General features: G+C 40.8%; 2 protein-coding genes across 3 annotated transcripts; one reads left to right on the top strand and one right to left on the bottom strand.

Moving 5' to 3' along the window:
- Positions 1 to 5,548: 5,548 nt before the first annotated feature.
- zbed4 (zinc finger, BED-type containing 4) lies at positions 5,549 to 12,221 on the top strand. Its single transcript, XM_021563366.2, has 2 exons — positions 5,549 to 5,905; positions 7,483 to 12,221. Exon 2 carries the CDS (start codon positions 7,672 to 7,674, stop codon positions 11,485 to 11,487), a length of 3,816 nt encoding a protein of 1,271 aa, XP_021419041.2. The 5' UTR covers positions 5,549 to 5,905; positions 7,483 to 7,671; the 3' UTR covers positions 11,488 to 12,221.
- Positions 12,222 to 12,477: 256 nt separating this feature from the next.
- On the bottom strand, positions 12,478 to 20,618 carry alg12 (ALG12 alpha-1,6-mannosyltransferase). Of its 2 annotated transcripts, XM_021563367.2 has the most exons (9): positions 20,433 to 20,618; positions 19,872 to 20,004; positions 19,499 to 19,672; positions 14,813 to 15,007; positions 14,475 to 14,578; positions 14,016 to 14,239; positions 13,636 to 13,805; positions 13,329 to 13,404; positions 12,478 to 13,237 (listed from the first exon to the last, which is right to left on the bottom strand). In XM_021563367.2, the coding sequence occupies exons 1-9, from the start codon at positions 20,604 to 20,606 to the stop codon at positions 12,997 to 12,999; spliced, it is 1,491 nt and encodes a 496-aa protein (XP_021419042.2). In that variant the 5' UTR covers positions 20,607 to 20,618; the 3' UTR covers positions 12,478 to 12,996. The 2 variants fall into 2 exon arrangements, with proteins under 2 accessions (XP_021419042.2, XP_036800342.1); XM_036944447.1 differs by lacking the exon at positions 19,499 to 19,672.
- Between the last annotated feature and the right edge of the window lie 8 nt (positions 20,619 to 20,626).

Raw genomic sequence — 20,626 nt, 5'->3', positions numbered from 1 at the left:
GCACTTCCTAAGGCTTCCACTAGATGTCAACAGTCTTTAGAACCTTGTTTGAAGCTTCTCCTGTGAAGTGGGGGCGAATGAGAGGGGAATGAGTCAGAGATCTGCCAGAGAGGCATGAGCTGACCACGCGCGTTCACGTGACAGAATAGATCAAACGTTCACGTGCTTTCCATTGCATTTCTACAGACAAAGGAATTCTCCGGTTGGAACATTATTGAAGATTTATGTTAAAAACATCCTAAAGATTGATTCTATATATCGTTTGACATGTTTCTACGGACTGTAACGGAACTTTTTGACTTTTCGTCTTCTTGTGCATCATGAATTTGGATTACTGGGCTAAACTCACGAAAGAAAGGACATAAATGACATAAATGATGGACATAAATGATGGACATTATCGAACAAAACAAACATTTATTGTGGAACTGGGATTCCTGGGAGTGCATTCTGATGAAGATCATCAGAGGTAAGTGAATATTCATGATGCTATTTCTGACTTTTGTTGACTACACAACATGGCGGATATCTGTTTGGGTTGTTTTGGTCTCTGAGCGCTGTACTCAGATTATTGCATGGTGTGCTTTTTCGGTAAAGCTTTTTTGAAATCTGACACAGCGGTTGCATTGCGGAAAAGTGTATCTGAAGTTCCATGCATAACAGTTGTATCTTTTAGCAATGTTTATCATGAGTATTTATGTAAATTGATGTGGCTTTCTGCAAAATCATCAGATGTTTTGGAACTACTGAACATAACGTGCCAATGTATACTGAGACTTTTTTATATAAATATGAACTTAATTGAACAAAACATACATGTATTGTGTAACAGAGGGCTCATTCATCACAAAACCATTTGATGTTCACTATTTTTATGAATACTTCACTGGCAAAGTGGGCAAATTTAGGAAGGAAATGCCACCAATGAACAGTGAGCCATCATGTTCATGCATAAAAATAACTAATAATGAAATAAAAGCATTGTAAATTTGAATTGTGTTAGTGTGGAAGAGGTGGAAAAAATATTGTAATCCATCAATAGTGACAAACGTCCTGGCATAGACAATTTACTGCAGATTGAAAGCTACTGAGGATGGTAGCTGACTCTATTGCCACTCCTATCTGTCATGTATTTAATCTGAGTCTAGGTGTTTGTCTTCAGACCTGGAGGGAAGCCAAAGTAATTCCACTACCCAAGAGTGGTAAAGCAGCCTTAACTGGTTATAACAGCAGACCTTTCAGCTTGCTGGCAGCTCTAAGCAAACTGTTGGATACCATTGTGTTTGACAAAATACAATGCTATTTCTCTGTAAACAAATTGACAACAGACTTTCAGCATGCTAATAGAGAAGGGCACTCAACATGTACTGCACTGACACACATGGCTGATGATTGGTTGAAAAAATTAATAATGAGAAGATTATGGGAGCTGTACTGTAAGATTTCAGTGCAGCCTTCGATATTATTGATCATATCCTGTCGTTGAAAAAACTTATGTGTTATGGTTTTTCAACCCTTGCCATGTTGTTGATTCAGAGCTATCTATCTAATAGAACTCAGAGGGTTTTGTTTAATGCAAGCTTCTCTAATGTCAAACATATATGGTGTGGAGTACCGCAGGGCAGCTCTATAGACCCACTACTCTTTTCTATTTTTACCAATGACCTGCCACTGGCATTGTTAAACAAAGCCTGTGTGCCCATGTTTGCTGATGATTCAACCGTATACGTGTCAGCAACCACAGCTAATGAAGTCACTGAAACCCTTAACAATGAGTTGCAGTCAGTTTTGGAATGGGTGGCCAGTAATAAACGGGTCCTGGTCATCTCTAAAACTAAGAGCATTGTATTTGGAACAATAATTCCCTAAGCCCTAGACATCAGCTGAATCTGGTAATGAATGGTGTGGCTGTTAAACATGTTGAGTAGACTAAATGACTTGGTGTTACCTTAGATTGTAAACTGTCATGGTCAAAACATATACAGCGCCCTTTATTTTGCATTTTGTCTCTATACTCCAAAAGTTTGGATTTGAAATCAAACAATGACTATGAGGTAAAAGTGCAGACTGTCAGCTTTAATTTGTGGGTATTTTTCATCCATATCGGGTAAACTGTTAAGAATTTATTGCACTTTTTGTACATGGTTCCCCCATTTTAAGGTACCAAAAGTATTGGGACAAATTCACTTATATGTGTATTCAAGTAGTAAAAATGTAAGTATTTGGACCCATATTCATAGCACACAATGACTACATCAAGCATGTGACTCTGCACATGTGTTGGATGCATTTGCTGTTTGTTTTGGTTATGTTTCCGATTATTTTGTTCCCAATAGAAATTAATGGTAAATAATGTATTGTGTCATTTTCAAGCCACTTATTTTTTAAATAAGAATCAAATATGTTTCTTAACACTTCTACATTAATGTGGATGCTACCATGATTAAGGATAATCCTGAATGAGTTGTGAATAATGATGAGTGAGACAGATGCACAAATATCATACCCCCAAGACATGCTAACCTCTCAGCATTACAACAACAGGGGAGGTTAGCATTTTGGGGGGTATGATATTTGTATACAACAAATTTGTAGAGTCACAAGCTTGATGTAGTCATTGCATGCTATGAAAATACCCTCAAATTAAATCTGACAGTCTGCACTTTAACCTCATAGTCATTGTTTGATTTCAAATCCAAACTTTTGGAGTATAGAGCCAAAATAAGAAAAAATGCATTACTGTTCCAATAATTACAGAGGGCAATGTAGATTAAATTATTGTAAAGATGTCTGAAGAGGTCTGTCCATACTAAAAAGATGTTCTGCTTTTTTGACATCACACACTCTGTCCATACGCTGGTCCTGTTCTATTTCATGTCCATGTTTCATTACATATTCACTCCCTGTACCTGCTTCTCGTCTCCAGCGATGATCCTTACAGAATGTTGACACCAGTAAAGGAAGCATCAGGGATTTTTTTTTTTTACGACCTGCGTTCCATGGCTTCTCTACAGACAAAGGAATTCTCCGGTTGGAACGTTATTGAAGATTTATGATAAAAACATCCTAACGATTGATTCTATACGTAGTTTGAAATGTTTCTAAGACCTGTAATATAACTTTTTAAAGTTTTTGTCCGACGTTATGCTGGAACTGCACGAGCGTTTGGATTTGTGTACCTAACGCCCTAACAAAAGTAGCTACTTGGACATAAATAATGGACATTATCGAACAAATCAAACATTTATTGTGGAACTAGGATTCCTGGGAGTGCATTCTGATGAAGATCATCAAAGGTAAGGGAATAGTTATAATGTTATTTCTGATTTCTGTTGACTCTAACATGGGGGATAATTTTATTTGTTTTCTGAGCGCCGTTCTCAGATTATTGCATGGTTTGCTTTTTCCGGAAGTTTAAAAAAAAAATCAGACACAGCGGTTGCATTAAGGAGAGGTATATCTATAATTCCATGTGTATAACTTGTATTTTCATCTACATTTATGATGAGTATTTCTGTTGAATCAATGTGGCTATGCAAAATCACTGGATGTTTTTGGAACTAGTGAACGTAACGCGCCAATGTAAACTCAGATTTTTTTATATAAATATGAACTTTATCAAACAAAACATACATGTATTGTGTAACATTAAGTCCTATTAATGTCATCTGTCAGTGATTAATTGTATCTCTATTTGTGCTTTTTGTGACTCCTCTCTTTGGCTGGAAAAATGGCTGTGTTTTTCTGTGAGTTGGTGGTGACCTAACATAATCGTTTGTGGTGCTTTCGCTGTAAAGCCTATTTGAAATCGGACACTGTGGAGGGATTAACAAAAAGATTACCTTTAAAACAGTATAAAATACATGTATGTTTGAGGAATTTTAATTATGACATTTCTGTTGTTTTGAATTTGGCGCCCTGCACTTTCACTGGCTGTTGTCATATTGATCCCGTTAACGGGATTGCACCCATAAGAAGTTTTTAAGAGTTGTTGAGAGACTGACTGCATCACTTCTTATTTTTATAAGAAACATTAATGTATTGAAAATTCCAAATTGTTTGCATAGTGAACTTACACACAGCTCTGATGCACACACTTACCCCACCAGACATGCCCCCAGGGGTCTTTTCACAGTCCCCAAATCCAGAACAAATTCAAGATAGTGTAAAGTATTATATAGAGCCATTATTGCATGGAACTCCCATCTCATATTGCTCAAATGAACAGCAAACCTGGTTTTAAAAAAGTGAGGCAACACCTCACAACGCCTCTTCCCTATTTTACCTAGATATTTTGTGTGTACGTATTAATATGTAGGCTGTGTTTCGTTTTTAAATGTATGTAGTTCTGTCCTTGAGCTGTTTTTGTCTATTAATGTTCTGTAATATGTCATGTTTATTGTTTTGTGTGAACCCCAGGAAAAGTAGCTGCTGCCTTCGCAACAGCTAATGGGGATCATAATAAAAACAAAAATACTTCTGAGCCAGCTGTTGCCTCTCTTGTGTGAGATATTATGGAGGAACCATGAGCTCACGTGGGAAAGCATGCTCACGCGAGAGAGGGAATGCCCACTTACACAGACAGGAAACTTTCAAAAATGTTCAATGGTTAACAAACGGCCACACTCTAAAAATGAGGGGTTCAACAAGGGTTCTTCAGAACCATAGGGTTCTTGGCACTTAAATTTGTCCCCAAAAGGTTCTTCCAAGAACCCATAGGAACAGGTTATTCCAAGAACCCATTGTTGTTGGGGTTCATTGAGGAACCTCATTAGTTCTCGCAGGAACCTAACTGCCCAACTGAAACATTTAGATTTGAAAGGACAGCAGGTGCAGGCACTTAACTGAAAAATGTAAAGATCTCCTCAATTTAAGGTTTGTCCCTGGTATCTAAATTCCTATTGTTTTATGATGATACCCTCTATCTTTTCATATTTGTGCAAATCTTTCTAAAACAGAAAATGGACACAATTCAATGGATATCAATCAACAGAGGTAAGAATATGTAGGCTATAAGAATATGTTGAAGGCTAGCTGTATTGAGTGCAGATGACTGAACTGCTCACCTTTGTCTGTAGGTATACAGATGAGGAGGCATACAAAGGTATGTCTATTGGTATTGGAATGTTATGCAGATCAAGTTTAGTAAACTAGCCACCATCCTTTACCCCATCTTCCCCTTCATGTGAAGCCTCAAAGCAAGCATGAGGATTTACATACATGTAGCCTAGTAATTTGTTCAAAGTTTGGTCTGTGTTAAAATTCACATTTGATTTGAGTTTCATGCTGGCTGAGACAGTGTCTAAATTTAGACTCACTCCACACATAGTAACATTTAGATTTCACATTGTTCTCAGACAGCAAGCCTTTTATAACAATTTGTTTTGCCTGTGCTTATAGAAGTTAAGTGTTCATATGCATAAGTGTCGAGTTTTGTTGTGTAAATCATTTGCCCAACGTGATGGTTTTAGTGCCCCTGTGAGAGACCCTTCAGGTCAAGAAACCCCGTTGTTAAGGTTAAAATGTAAGAGCAGTGATAACAGGAGGAAAACAAACAACACCGTTGGTAAAATTGATTAGTGTCTGTGTATTGGCGACGGCATATGCACACAATGTTAATAATGCACAATGACGTCTGTCAAGAAGTAATTCACGTTTTGATCTATTAAGAAGTGTTGTTATACCGACGAATGTTTCGTATTTTATTGTCCCTGCCGCCATATTGGAAAACCCTTCCACCCAGTGACATCATAAAGCGTGTTCCTTCCGTCCGATGCTGTGTGGACCTGATTCAACTGAATGTGAACTGCTAGGAGACAAAGCAATGAAGTAATCCCCCCCCCGGATCAATCAAATGTGTCGTATTTAACTGTTTAGTAACTGAAACATAAACCACGATTTCAAGGTATGTATGCTATCTTGGTCTAATATGATTTCCAGGAGTCTATTTTTTTCTCTCTCCAAATAACGTCGTGAGTAATGTTCTGGGCTGATTCGGTTGGTCCGTCTGTTCCATTACCAGGGCACGATCTGGTTCTGTCTCACCAGGCAGGTTATGCCCTGTGTGGTTTAGCTTGCTGGCACGACCAGGGTCTGTACTGTATCGGACACTGTCGCCAATTAATAAATAGGCTGCTTCATGTATGTAGTTGAAAGGCTAGTCGGTTTGTGAAATTATGGTTTCAGATTTCTGTTTTAGAAACCCGTGTGTGTGGTATATTGTTTGTTTTTGTGTAGCTAGGTTTAATGTGATACCTAGTTAGCCTCTTGACACTAACATTGTTATTAACTTGGCTGGCTAGCTAGGTTAGTTAGCATTTGGCATTACCTAAATGGGCTCCAAATTATGAGTAGAGTTTGAAATAGCTACTATTTTAAGGCAAATCAATGTGTCACCTTAATCCTGGATGTTGCTCGTTAGCTAACTACCCGGAAAAGTAGTAGCCAGCTTGCTAACGTTGGATCAGGAAATAAGGCTACTCTAGCTAGCTAGCTTTCACGCTAACCAGCTAGTTAGCTATCCAACTGGATAACGTTCAAGCTAGAAAACGAGTATGATACTGCGGTAGCTATTTTGTCTAGATTCCAGACATAAATATGGTCCGATCACCTGTAAAATCGAATTATGTCTAGTTGCTACAATCTTGGTGGAACATTTGTTGTGGTTTGCTGGTGGCTGAATGAATAACGATTAATTCCCCATTTGTTTCTTGTTCTGGGTTAGTTAATTTTAATGAACACTCAATGTGCAATAAGCAGTTTTATTTGTAGGCTAATTATAAAGGCATTGTTGCTAATAAAATAAAGTTTACTTACTGTGGCAACCATGAAACTGATTATTAATTTGATAACCAATAACAATGTATTGTGATCTAGGCTATATTTCAATCATACATTGGGAAATTATACTCGTGAAATAATTACATTAAATTATCATCATACCTACTTTGAATATGAATAAAATGTCACAATTTAATGTCAGATTATACATTTTGTCATAGAGGGGGCTTAAACGACCCCAAAGTTAAAATCATTGCTGGAAGCAATGCGCACCAACATTGAAACCCATTTAAATTAAAATGTTTTAGGTGGGGTACCACCTAAATAATGGTAGGCTAGTATCACTCTACATTCCTCAAACTCAACTCTGGACCTCAAAGCCCATTCCACTGCATTTTTGTTGTTCCTCTCTAATCAGGGACTGTTTTAGACTTGGGACACCAGGTGGGTGCAATTAATTATCAGGTAGAACAGAACCAGTAGGCTTCGGAGCTCGTAGGGTAAGAGTTGAATACCCCTGCTCTACACTGGCGTACTGCTAAGCATGTCTAATATATAATATAACCTAACACATCTGTTAAGGGTAATGTGAGGTCCGTTGGGTTGCCGCCTGACTTGTTAAACAGTTTCTAGTCTGTCAACTTGTTTTTATCTGCTATTTGCTGAAATATTGATGTTTATTGAATTTCTCTCTCATTCCAGATCCTACTAAAAAAGGTGGAAACTTTGACACATTTGTAAATGGAGAAAATGGACTACAAGCTTGCTCCTTCTGAACTGGACAAACAGACTGAAACGTTGGTGTGAGAAATGCTCTTACACCCATGACTCATTAACTTTTGTCAAGCTGCATCAGAATTTCATTTTTTCGCAGAACTTTGGTCAGCTAACATGGATGGAGAGGAAGACCTCTCTCTTAAGAGTGAAGAAGATGTAGTAGATTCAGAAACTAATGGCATAGAAAACAAGAAAAGAGAGGCGAAAGGAACATGTCTAAAAATTGAGGGGCAAGATGGCTACGTGTTTAAATCATACAGCATTGCCCCCCATGACACTGCAGATGCAAAGGCCTCCTGTCCATCTAAAACACTGGCTAAAGACTCTTCCCCTGTGGCTTCAATTCACGAGGAGGAACCAGACAATTTATCTATTTCTCAGGTTGATGGACAATTTAAAATGAATGGGTCTGTCAATGAAACAGGTGAGGCGTGTGACAAACCTAATTCTCTTAGGCCTACTTCTCCAGCCATTTCAAACAAAAGCCGAAATCTAAACACTGAGGTCAAGATAGAAAATGACACATCTGAACATATTGAGGAAGAGGATCCAAATAGTATGGAGGAGGGGACCCAAGAGGATGAAAGGTTATCATATGATAGTTCTGTAGGCCCCTTTGTTACTAGAGACAATACAGATGATTACAGTAGTATGCTTAGTGGGTACACAAGCACTCTTTATGATGTTGCGATGGATGCTGTCACTCAAAGCCTATTGTCATCCATGAGAAGTCCCGCTAATGCTAATCCCAGGAAGAAATCCCCTGCCTGGAACCATTTCTGCATATCTCCACGTGATAGTACCAAAGCAATCTGTATGTACTGTATGAAAGAGTTCAGTCGAGGTAAGAACGAGAAGGACCTCAGTACAAGTTGTTTAATGCGGCACGTACGAAGGGCTCACCCCACTGTGCTTTTACAAGATGGCGACCTCTCCTCAAATACTCTGACTGCTTCTGCTGCCTCATCGGTAATATCCCCCTCAAATAACGGAAGCCTGGCAGCTAGCATTACTACTCCCGCCGCACGAAAGAACTCCTCACCGTCCACCTCTTCAGCAGAGGGCTCTGATATATCATCATCCAAAGAAGTGTTACCAAAACTCGAACCAAAACTAGAACAGGGTGCCAAAAACGACACTGGCACAGTCTCATCCTCACATTCCAACAACAACCATGAAGAAGCGATGGATGGAGGTGGGTCTGAGCGCCTCGCTGCAACTCCTAAAAACTCAAGTTCTCGTAGAAGATCAGCTGTGTGGAAGCATTTCTACCTGTCACCTGCTGACAGTTCCAAAGCAGTGTGTATACACTGCATGAATGAATTTAGCAGGGGTAAAAATGGAAAGGACTTGGGCACTAGCTGTCTGATTCGCCATATGTGGAGAGCCCACAGAGAAATTGTCATTGAAGAAAATGGACAGGGCTCCAACATCCCACCACCATATACAAACCCACCAACGCTATTGTCTCGCTCTCAGCTGCATCAGGACTCAGTAGTGGACATTAAAAAAGAATCCCTCTTCGCTCCATTCTCCCCAGAAACAATATCTGACGAAGTGCCCCATAACGAAGATGAAAGCATGGATGTGAAGGAGTCTAACACAATAAACCAATTGGAACAGGATTCCTCCCTCAATCTGTACTTTGGACTTCGAGATGAGGATGTTCCTTTACCTTCCTCACCGTGCGATCTGTCCCTTGAGGGCTCAGGCCTGAAAGAGGATCCGGCAAGTTCAATCTTCCAACAAAACAAAAAAATAATGAAACGGGTGAAATCCGAAGTGTGGCACCATTTCATCGTCTCTCCAGGGGATCAGCTTAAAGCCCTCTGTCGATACTGCCCCTGTGTCATCAGCCGGGGGAAACGGGGCGACTTCGGAACCAGCTGTTTGATGAGGCATCTAATGAGAAGGCACCCTGATGTCCTCAAAAACCAAAAAAGTACAAATGATAAGGACTCCTCACCTCATCCCTACGCTATTCTTTCTGCCGCTGAGGCTGTTCCAGCCAAACTGACTAACAGCCCCGCTAAAGAGAAAAAGCCACATAACTCTGTGTTCAGTAAAAAGACATCAAAGTTGTGGAATCATTTTTCTATTTCCCCTTCCGATCCCACTAAGGTGGTTTGTTTGCACTGTAGCCGCACAATAAGTCGGGGCAAAAAGACGACAAACCTCGGAACTAGTTGTTTATTTAGGCACATGCAGAGATTTCATGGAAATGTTCTTGAAAGTAACAGTACTATCTCAGGTGATGTGCCGTCTGCTGAAATTCACGTTAAACACGAACTCATGGACACTTCTGTGTATGACGAAAACTGTGAAAGATTTGATGACTACCATCCGGTTGCCAAAAAAATCACCAAACTCGTTGCCGAAATGCTTGCACTGGATCTTCAGCCATCAGCCCTAGTAGAGAACACTGGTTTGAACCGACTACTGGAGTACCTTCAACCTCAATATTCTCTACCCTCCTCTTCATATTTCACCAGCATTGCCATACCAGACATGTATGAGAGGGTGAAGGAGGTTGTTCTCACACACCTGAAAGAGGCTGAGAGTGGTATCGTCCATTTCACAACAAGCATCTGGGTCACTAGCCAGACTCGGGAATTTCTGACTCTTACTGCCCACTGGGTTTCATACGAATCATGTGTTAGACCTCAGGGCGAGGACTTTCACTGCTCTGCTCTCCTCAGTGTGTCACAGATAGACTGTGACCATGACATGCTCAATATACAGAAGCAGCTCGAATACTTCTGGGACACCTGGATCAGCTCCTTAGGGCTGAAGAAAGGATTTACTGTAACCGACAACAATGCCATTGCAAACGTCCTGGAGGACAACGACCATGTCATCGTGCAATGCTTTGGACACACCATAGACCTAATTGTGAGCGAAGCCATAAAGAGTCAGAGGATGGTTCAGAACCTTCTCAGCATCGCTCGGAAGATCTGTGAGCGAGTGTATCGCTCAGACAAAGCAAAGGAAAAGTTGGCTGAACTGCAGAAGGTTTACCAGTTACCTGAAAATTGCCTCATCCAGGACGTTCCCTCAAAATGGAGGACATCCTTCTTCATGCTTGAACGTCTGGTGGAACAAAAGAAAGCGGTCGACGAGATGTCGATAGAGTGCAACTTCAGGGAAATGATCAGTTGCGACCAATGGGAAGTGATGCAGTCGGTGTGCAATGCGTTGAAGCCCTTCGAAGTGGCCTGCAGGGAGATGAGCAATCGCACTGCTACTCTGGGTCAAGTCATACCACTGATACATATCCTCAACCGAAAGATAGACATGCTCTTCGACGAGACGATGGGCATCGACAACATGCTCAAGTCTCTGAAGGAAGCGATGGTGAGTAGGATGTCATCAACCCTACGCAACCCCAGGTACACTTGGGCGACAATGTTGGACCCGCGGTACAAGGCTTCCTTGTTCACGGAGGAAGAGGCGGAGCAATGCAAACAAGACCTCATCAGTGAACTTCAGGTGTCCCTTTCTACCTCAATTGAGACAAAGCCTTCACTATCCAACGGCTGTGGTGGAGAGGTCCCAGCGTCATCAAATGGCTCTCCCTCAAACAACAAGGACAACCTCTGGGCACTCATGGATGACATCAGACACAAGATAAAACAGGAGGACAAGCCAAAATCATCAGAGCTGGCAGTGCTGGAATACTTGGAGGAGGACATACTTGATCAAAGCTGTGATCCACTGGACTATTGGAACCTGAAGAAGTTACTGTGGCCTGACCTTGCCAAAGTTGCTGTCCGCTACGTGGGCTGCCCTCCCAGCATTGTCCCAGCAGAGATTCTGTTCAGCACAGCCAGTGTGAACTGCACTCTGAATCAGCCCATGCCATTACTAGAAAACATGGAGGGGCTGCTCTTTCTAAAGGTCAACCTACCGTTAATTTATTATCAGCACTGATTAAAACCATTGCTTATGAGGAGCTCCTTATCAAGGTCCAATTCATAGAACTGTGAAATGACCCTTTTAGATTCAGGGGTAACTAAAGGAGAATAGATATACCGAGGTTCATTTTCAAAACATGAGTGCATTTGGAATTGTTAATTGTGTACTACTACTGTTGAAACACTTTAGAACTTGCATCAGTCAGCAACTCAGTGACGTGTCAGGGAGGGAGGGGTGTATTTAGCAGTAGGGGTTGTGAATATTTGTTCCTGTGTCTTTTTTTCAATGTCAAAGTTGTCTTCTCTCTCCTTGTGCCTTATCCAAAACTAATTCAGGTCAAAATGCTGTAAATACTTGCGCAAATCAAGTCTGTCAATTTAAATGGCTTAATTTTAGAAACAATGCTGGTTTTTTTTTCTAAATGAACATGGCCCAAAAATAAATGCTGTGACTTAAAGATGTTAAGGTTTGTTATTTAAATATTTCATTGTGAATTTGTGGCTCATGGTACTGTTGATTTAGAAATTGCTTTAACTTGCTGAAATATTTAATATTGCGCAAGATATTGCCATTTCAGAAGCAATTTGTTTGAAAATGTCTATAGCACAATTTTAAGCTTATTTAAGGGATTAAATTATGGGTTGTCAAGTAATGTACATATGTATAAATAATGATTTCTGAACTTAATTTGATAAACATGGAACCATGCAAATTGTCATTTGTAAATAAAGGTTTCTTATGTAATCCTTTGTTCCTGGTTTTGTATACAGAATTTACCTGTTCGGTAGTGGACATTGTAGCAAAAAATGTTCTTACTAGAAAAGTTCAGGCACCACCTGCCAGTTTCACATAGTATTCTCCCTACAAAACATGACCCAGACATCCCACTGTCATGGGGAACAGTCACCAGGGAATGTTTAAATGTAACCTTTCTGTAAACAGTGGTCTCTAGAAACATGTAATAGTGCCTCAAGTACTTCCTTGTAAGTCAACACACAGGACAAGTTTCCTCTTCAGTTTTATTCCAAAGCTCACAACAAGCAGTTTTGTTCTTATAGGAAACCATAAACACATTAAAATGGATCAATAGCATAATGAGATCTTTGAACTTATTTCAGAAAAATAAATGCAGTTTTGAAGGATGGCAGTTATTGAACTGGGGTTATCTGACCACTTTGTTTGAAGGAAGTGTTAGACAGTAAACCAGTTACCTGGTTTGGTGGAGTAAAATTGGATAAGTATATTGTATTGGATCATTTTCAGTTGAAGTAATGAAAGGCCTATATACACACTTTCTTTGCATGTGAATGTTTATCTAAGTTGGCCTTGCCAGACACATTCTAGTCATTTCCATATTAAAAATAAAGCAGGTGATCCTTTCGGCATACCCTACCAATACCTGGCTCCAAACAACTTATAGCCCAAAAGAGTGATCTGTTTTCAATACACTGCAATTTAGTTTTGGTTATTTACAATTTGGTCATAAGAAAAAACTAAATCCTGAAAAACGACATCCCTGTCAGTTCAACTGGGATGCTCAGGGTCGGGTACTCTTTCTAGCAACACCAGTTTGTCTTCCAGGTTTATACTGAAGAAAGGAAACCGAAAGGCATTCAACAACATGTTGCTGTAACCTTGGATGAAGGCCAAAGGCATGTGGGAGTCTTTGAGTAGTGCTATCTGAGTGGCATTGGCCTCCATCAGAACATGGGAGTAGGTCTTCATATCAGGGTGTCCAGGGCCAACGTCTTCTCTCTTGTCATACCTGACAATAGAACACAAAGCTGAATCCTTAGAATGCCTTTAGAAGGTTGGAAACAGTTATATTCCAGAATAGAATACCTAGTGAAACTAACCTCCAGTTTCTGTTCAGTTCTAAGAAACGTGACACTCCAGTTTGGGCAGCAAATACATCAATATGAACAGAGACATCTGAGGAGAAGCAATTGATTACATACAGCCTTTAATCAGTGTTTCTGCAACCATGATACTTCCCTTACTGTCTGATATTTTTTAAAAAGTGGGTAAACACTGATAGCAGCGAGTAAATTAACGCTCCCTACTATACATAATACATTTTTCCGTAAAAGGTGGTGAAAAGTTCACTAAAAATAAGAAAGGTGTGTAAACACCGTTTACCCTCCACTACATCACTGCTCTTACCTGATGTAGATGGCACTAGTTTATGTAGTACCTGCACCCCCCTGCCTCCAGGGTAGTTGTGATGGGACACGTACAGAGATATGCTGGAGTATGCAGCATTTGTCACCAACTGGCCAACCACGATTAAGGAGCCAAGTTTATACATCCAAGATTTGTGGTAGTTGTTCAGACTGTAGGACCGAGAATTAAAAGGTTCAACATTATTAAATAATGTGGTTTCTCTGTCCACACTTAAAGTATGTCCCCCGAAAGACAATTGAACTGTGACTCCATCCTGAAGGCCAAAAATGTCAATAAGCTTCTACCATGTTTTTTCAACATTATACTAAACCTCCCTAAACAGACAACACTCATGCCAATAACAGCCTCTCTCTCCTTACATGAAGGAGCAGCCCCGTGCAGCCACTATATTCAGCACAGGGAAGGTGTAGAGGATAAAGCGTAGCTCCTTATGGGGCAGGAAAGAGTAGAGCAGGATAAATCCTACAGTCGGCAGCAGCAGGGTGCGCGTCCGTCTGTCCAGCAGGCCTAGGGGGATGAACAGAACTGCGCAGCCCAGGGCACGGGGTAGAGCAGAGTAGAAGTACCACAGAAAGGGGGAGGTTTACTGGGGGAGAAAGTCAAGGAAAGATAGCAAGTTGTTTTCAGATCAAAAGTGGGATCTCCGTGATGAGTGGAAAATGACCCCATTACTTTCGGAATATTATCACAAACATTGATACTGACTCAGAATCGATCAAGGAGAAGCAGGTGTCAAGCTGCGTTGCATGATTTAATTAGTTGACTGTGGGCATTATTGTTAGGGGTTTATAACAAGCATTTAGTGAAGTGAAGGATATTCCCCAGTTGGAGCTCTTGTTCAGGATGGTGTTGTACCAGAGTACCTGGCCCTCGGGCCAAAGCAGCTTATTCCAGAAGAATGAGTCAATGCAGACAGTCAAAGCTGAAAGAGAGAAGATAAAATTAGACGTTCATCTAAAGAGCACATATATTTATGACACTTCTAATCCTGAAAAACTACAGGGTATGTATGCATTTGTTCCAGGCAAGCTACAGCACACCCGACTCATCTAACTACTATAGCCTAGCCAGCTGTGTTAGTGCTGGGCTGGAGCAAAAGCCTGCACACTCTGTAGTTATCCAGGACCATAATTAGTGTTGCTGATAACAGATTTACCTAGTGACAGAGCACCTGCAGGAATGGCATAGTAGAACAGTTGAAGGATCCCCAGCCTCCTGCTCAGTAGTGACATGAGCAGCATAAGACCCAGGTAGAGACACAGTTCTGATCTAAACACTATGATGACGAGCGCAGAGAGACAGATGAAGGACCCATACCTCTGCCCCATCCATGCAGTGAACGCCAACAGAACTAGGAAGAAAACAGAACAGACCATTTAACTGCATAAGATAATCATCAGTGAAACTGCTGGAAGAAAGGACTTAAAACAGACTATATACACAAAATTATGTGGACACCCCTTTAAAATGAGTGGATTCAGCCATTTCAGCCACATCCATTGCTGAAAGGTATATAAAAATCAAGCACACAGCCATGCAATTTCCATAGACAAACATTGGCAGTAGAATTGCCTTACTGAAGAGCTCAGTGACTTTCAATGTGGTACCGTCACAAGACGCCAGCTTCCAACAAGTTAGTTAATCAACTTATGCCCTGCTAAAGCTGCTCTGGTCAACTGTTAGTGCTGTTATTGTGAAGTGGAAACGTCTAGGAGCAACAAACAGGTCAGCAGCGAAGTGGTAGGCCACACTAGCTCACAGAACGGGACCGCCGAGTGCTGAAGCACTTTTAAAAAAATTTGGCCTGTCCTCACTAAAGAGTTCCAAACTGCTTCTGGAGGCAACGTCTGCACAGTAACTTTGTCGGGAGCTTCATGAAATGGGTTTCCCTGGCCGAGCAGCCGCACACAAGCCTAAGAGCACCATGTGCAATGCCAAGCGTCGGCTGGAGTGGTGTAAAGCTTGCCGCCATTGGACCCTGGAGCAGTGGAAATGTGATCTTCAGAGTGATGAATCATACTTCACCATCTGGCAGTCCAACGGACGAATCTGGGTTTGGCGGATGCCAGGAGAACGCTACCTGCCCCAATGCATAGTGCCAACTGTAAAGTTTGATGGAGGAGGAATAATGGACTGGGGCTCTTATTCATGTTTCTGGCTGGGCCCTTTGTTCCCATGTAGGGAATTCTTAACACTACAGCATACAAGGACATTCTAGATGATTCTGGGCTTCCAACAGTTTGGGGAAGGTCCTTTTCTGTTTCAGCATGACAATGCCCCTGTGCACAAAGCGGGATCAATACAGAAATGGTTTGTCGAGATCGGTGTGGAAGAACTTAACTGGCCTGCAGAGCCCTGACCTCAACCCTATCGAACACTTTGGGATGAATTGGAACACCAACTGCGAGCCAGGCCTAGTCGCACAACATCAGTCCCCTACTTCACTAATGCTCTTATGGCTGAATAGAAGTCCCCGCAGCAATGTCCCAACATTTAGTGAAAAGCCTTCCCAGAAGAGTGGAGGCTGTTAAAGCAGCAAAGGGGGGAACCAACTCCTTATTAACACCCATGATTTTGGAAAAAGGTGTTCAATGAGCAGTTGTCCACATACTTTTGGTCATGTAGTGTATTTTAAAGGTGCTGCACCTAGAATTGTTCACCAATAGCATGTGTAAGCTAGGTTAATTGCAACAGCACTAGGCTCCAGTCAAAACAAATCTGCCCCCTCACCCCAATCCATTTTCATGTAACATGGGAGACTCGCAATTGAGCCTTACTTTCAGTTTTGGTCCTCCAGCTTTAAACAGCTGTACAAATTGTATTTTTTGTTATCAAAAATATATTTCACATTGATTTAAATGGTACAATGATTCCCTACAATATGCCGTGCTTGTTTCCTCACTGAAATTGAGAAAACAGTGTAGAATTGTAGCAACCAGGAAATGGCAGAGTAATTTTTACATTTGGCACTTGATCCAATATCCACTACATAACATAGCCAAAGTCAAAACAGCTCTCCCATTTTGACAACAGGTGCCACTCGGCAGGAGAAAGCAATAGGCAAATATCACAGCCAATCACAATGCTGCGGGTAAGTAATACTGTGAAACACCATCATTCCACTATTACTGGATATATTATGGACATGATCTGAAATTACAATGGAAAAAATCCTTTCTGTAGCACCTTTAACACATTGGCGGACATTTTTATTAGAGGTCGACCGATTATGATTTTTCAACGCCGATACCGATTATTGGAGGACCAAAAAAAGCCGATACCGATTAATCGGGCAATTTTTTAAAATGTATTTGTAATAATGACAATTACAACAATACTGAATGAACACTTATTTTAACTTAATTTAATACATCAATAAAATCAATTTAGCCTCAAATAAATAATGAAACATGTTCAATTTGGTTTAAATAATGCAAAAACAAAGTGTTGGAGAAGAAGGTAAAAGTGCAATATGTGCCATGTAAAAAAGCTAACGTTTAAGTTCCTTGCTCAGAACATGAGAACATATGAAAGCTGGTGGTTCCTTTTAACATGAGTCTTCAATATTCCCAAGTAAAAAGTTTTAGGTTGTAGTTATTATAGGACTATTTTTCTCTATACCATTTGTATTTAAGTAACCTTTGACTATTGGATCCTGGCTGGCTGTATCACCGCCTGGTACGGCAACTGCTCCGCCCACAACCGTAAGACTCTCCAGAGGGTAGTGAGGTCTGCACAACGCATCACCGGGGGCAAACTACCTGCCCTCCAGGACACCTACACCACCCGATGTTACAGGAAGGCCATAAAGATCATCAAGGACATCAACCACCCGAGCCACTGCCTGTTCACCCCGCTATCATCCAGATGGCGAGGTCAGTACAGGTGCATCAAAGCTGGGACCGAGAGACTGAAAAACAGCTTCTATCTCAAGGCCATCAGACTGTTAAACAGCCACCACTAACATTGAGTGGCTGCTGCCAACACACTGACACTGACTCAACTCCAGCCACTTTAATAATGGGAATTGATGGGAAATTATATAAATATATCACTAGCCACTTTAAACAATGCTACCTTATATAATGTTACTTACCCTACATTATTCATCTCATATGCATACGTATATACTGTACTCTATATCATCGACTGCATCCTTTTGTAATACATGTATCACTAGCCACTTTAACTATGCCACTTTGTTTACATACTCACCTCATGTATATACTGTACTCGATACCATCTACTGTATCCTGCCTATGCTGCTCTGTACCATCACTCATTCATATATCCTTATGTACATATTCTTTATCCCCTTACACTGTGTATAAGACAGTAGTTTTAGAATTGTTAGTTAGATTACTTGTTGGTTATTACTGCATTGTCGGAACTAGAAGCACAAGCATTTCGCTACACTCGCATTAACATCTGCTAACCATGTGTATGTGACAAATAAAATTTGATTTGATTTGATCTTATAGGCACTTTAGTATTGTCAGTGTAACAGTATAGCTTCCGTCCCTCTCCTCGCTCCTGGGCTTGAACCAGGAACACAACGACAACAGCCACCCTCGAAGCAGCAGAGCAAGGGGAATAACTACTCCAAGTCTCAGAGTGAGTGATGTTTGAAACGCTATTAGCGCGCTCCCCGCTAACTAGCTAGCCATTTCACATTGGTTACACCAGCCTCATCTCAGGAGTTGATAGGCTTGAAGTCATAAACAGTAGAGCTGCTGGCAAAACACACGAAAGTGCTGTTTGAATGAATGCTTACGAGCCTGCTGTTGCCTACCACAGCTCAGTCAGACTGCTCTATCAAATCATAGACTAAATTATAACATAATAACACACAGAAATACGAGCCTTGGGTCATTAATATTGTCAAATCCGGAAACTATCATCTCGAAAACAAGACATTTATTCTTTCAGTGAAATACGGAACCATTCCCTATTTTATCTAACGGGTGGCATCCATAAGTCTAAATATTCCTGTTACATTGCACAACCTTCAATGCCATGTCATAATAACGTAAAATTCTGGCAAATTAGGCGGCACAAACTGTTGCATATACACTGACTCTGCGTGCAATGAACGCAAGAGAAGTGACACAATTTCACCTGGTTAATATTGCCTGCTAACCCGGATATCTTTTAGCTAAATATGCAGGTTTTAAAATATATACTTCTGTGTATTGATTTTAAAAAAGGCATTGATGTTTATGGTTAGGTACACATTGGAGCATAATACGCACCGCATCAATGATATGCAACGCAGGACACGCTAGATAAACTAGTAATATCATCAGCCATGTGTAGTGATTATGATTGATTGATTGATTGCTTTTTATAAGATAAGTTTAATGCTAGCTTTCAACTTACCTTGGCTTACTGCATTCGCGTAACAGGCTGTCTCCTTGTGGAGTGCAATGTAATCAGGTGGTTATAGCATTGGACTAGTTAACTGTAAGGTTGCAAGATTGAATCCCCCGAGCTGACAAGGTAAAAATCTGTCATTCTGCCCCTGAACAAGGCAGTTAACCCACCGTTCCTAGGCCGTCATTGAAAATAAGAATGTGTTCTTAACTGACTTGCCTAGTTAAATAAAGGTGTTAAAAAAATACAAATAAAAATCAGTGTCCAAAAATACAGATTTCCGATTGTTATGAAAACTTGAAATTGGCCCTAATTAAAATCGGCCATTCCGATTAATCGGTCGACATCTATAATACAAATTAAGAGTTTAACCTACATGAGGCTTCTCCAACAGTATTTTCATCAAAATGTTCATCCAATAAATTTGTATACTATAGTCATGTCTTTAATATATATCAGTGTCTCTTACCTATTGGCAGTGCAAATACATTGGGGAGGGGTCTCGTGCTGTAGAACATGAGATGGAACTGTGAGGCGCAGGTGAGACAGAACAGTCCCGCAACTGTCGACCCGAACTGCCTCCGAACCTCCCTCTGCATGCTCCATAGAGCTAATGTCACACACACTCCCAGGCAACCTCGCACTGGATAGCAAAAAAGGTACACATCAATACATTTGAGTAAGTGGACTGATTTGTGTCAGACCTGTCAAGCTGTACTTGATTTAGTTTGTCTGGCACTATGGAAACAATTGAGTAGTCCCAAAAGAGAAAAATATATTGAACCCAGGTCTTCTCTATTGCACTGCTGTTATGGATATCATATAATAGTAGCAGGACTTACCCATCAGTTGTGTGTAGAATTTAGAAGCATCCAGTAGTGACAGCAGGTAGAACAATGGGGAGCATACCGTTGATATGAACACAGCACCAAGGAATGTCCGTGGCACCACACCAGGGAATTCATGGTGGTCATACTGGTGAGACAGTAGGAAGATATTGTCAACATAAGCAATGGAGTTCTGGCATTTACATTTTTTTTTAACTAGGCAAGTCAGTTAATTACAAGTTCTTATTTACAATGATGGCCTACCCCGGCCAAACCCGGACGACGCCGTGCCAATTGCGCGCTGCCCTATGAGACTACCAACCACAGCCGGATGTGATGCAGCCTGGATTCGAACTAGGTACTGCAGTGTCTTAGACCACCCGGGAGCCTAAACTATTTGTCATTGTTTAGGGGGGCACAAAATGACTTAATGTTGTAGAACGCTTTATCAAGAAATAGTGTAACACTGTCAACAAGCATTTGCACCATGCATGTGTAAAGAAGATTAATGTTAGCTAACTTTTAGCTAGCTACCGTTAACGTTAGTTGGCTGTTGTATGCGTAGGTCTGTCTTACCTTTTCAAAATCAAGTCTGTGATAAAGAATATCATGCACTGCTTGTAAGTTGAAACTCTCTTCAACTTTTGTAAAAGGACAAATAAACAAATGTAATAGAGCCACCGAAATGAGTACAAACAACAGTGATTTCCCAGACGCAGCCCTCTTCTCTGCCATGACGTGAACGCACATAGGAAGTTGACGCATGCGCA

Source organism: Oncorhynchus mykiss, chromosome 15, assembly GCF_013265735.2.
Source record: "Oncorhynchus mykiss isolate Arlee chromosome 15, USDA_OmykA_1.1, whole genome shotgun sequence".
In the NCBI taxonomy this organism is placed as follows: Eukaryota; Metazoa; Chordata; class Actinopteri; order Salmoniformes; family Salmonidae; genus Oncorhynchus; species Oncorhynchus mykiss.
Note: the sequence above shows the minus strand (reverse complement) of the source record. Positions and strands in the feature narration are given on the sequence as shown.

What these genes read in the sequence shown, in the direction of transcription:
- alg12 (XM_021563367.2), bottom strand. Translation starts at nt 20,606, where the DNA reads ATGTGCGTTCACGTCATGGCAGAGAAGAGGGCTGCGTCTGGGAAATCA. An exon ending in ACAGACTTGATTTTGAAAAG is followed by an intron (nt 20,005 to 20,432) that starts GTAAGACAGACC and finishes CTGTCTCACCAG; the next exon opens with TATGACCACCATGAATTCCC. An exon ending in ACTAGTGCCATCTACATCAG is followed by an intron (nt 13,405 to 13,635) that starts GTAAGAGCAGTG and finishes GCTTCTCCTCAG; the next exon opens with ATGTCTCTGTTCATATTGAT.
- zbed4 (XM_021563366.2), top strand. Translation starts at nt 7,672, where the DNA reads ATGGATGGAGAGGAAGACCTCTCTCTTAAGAGTGAAGAAGATGTAGTA.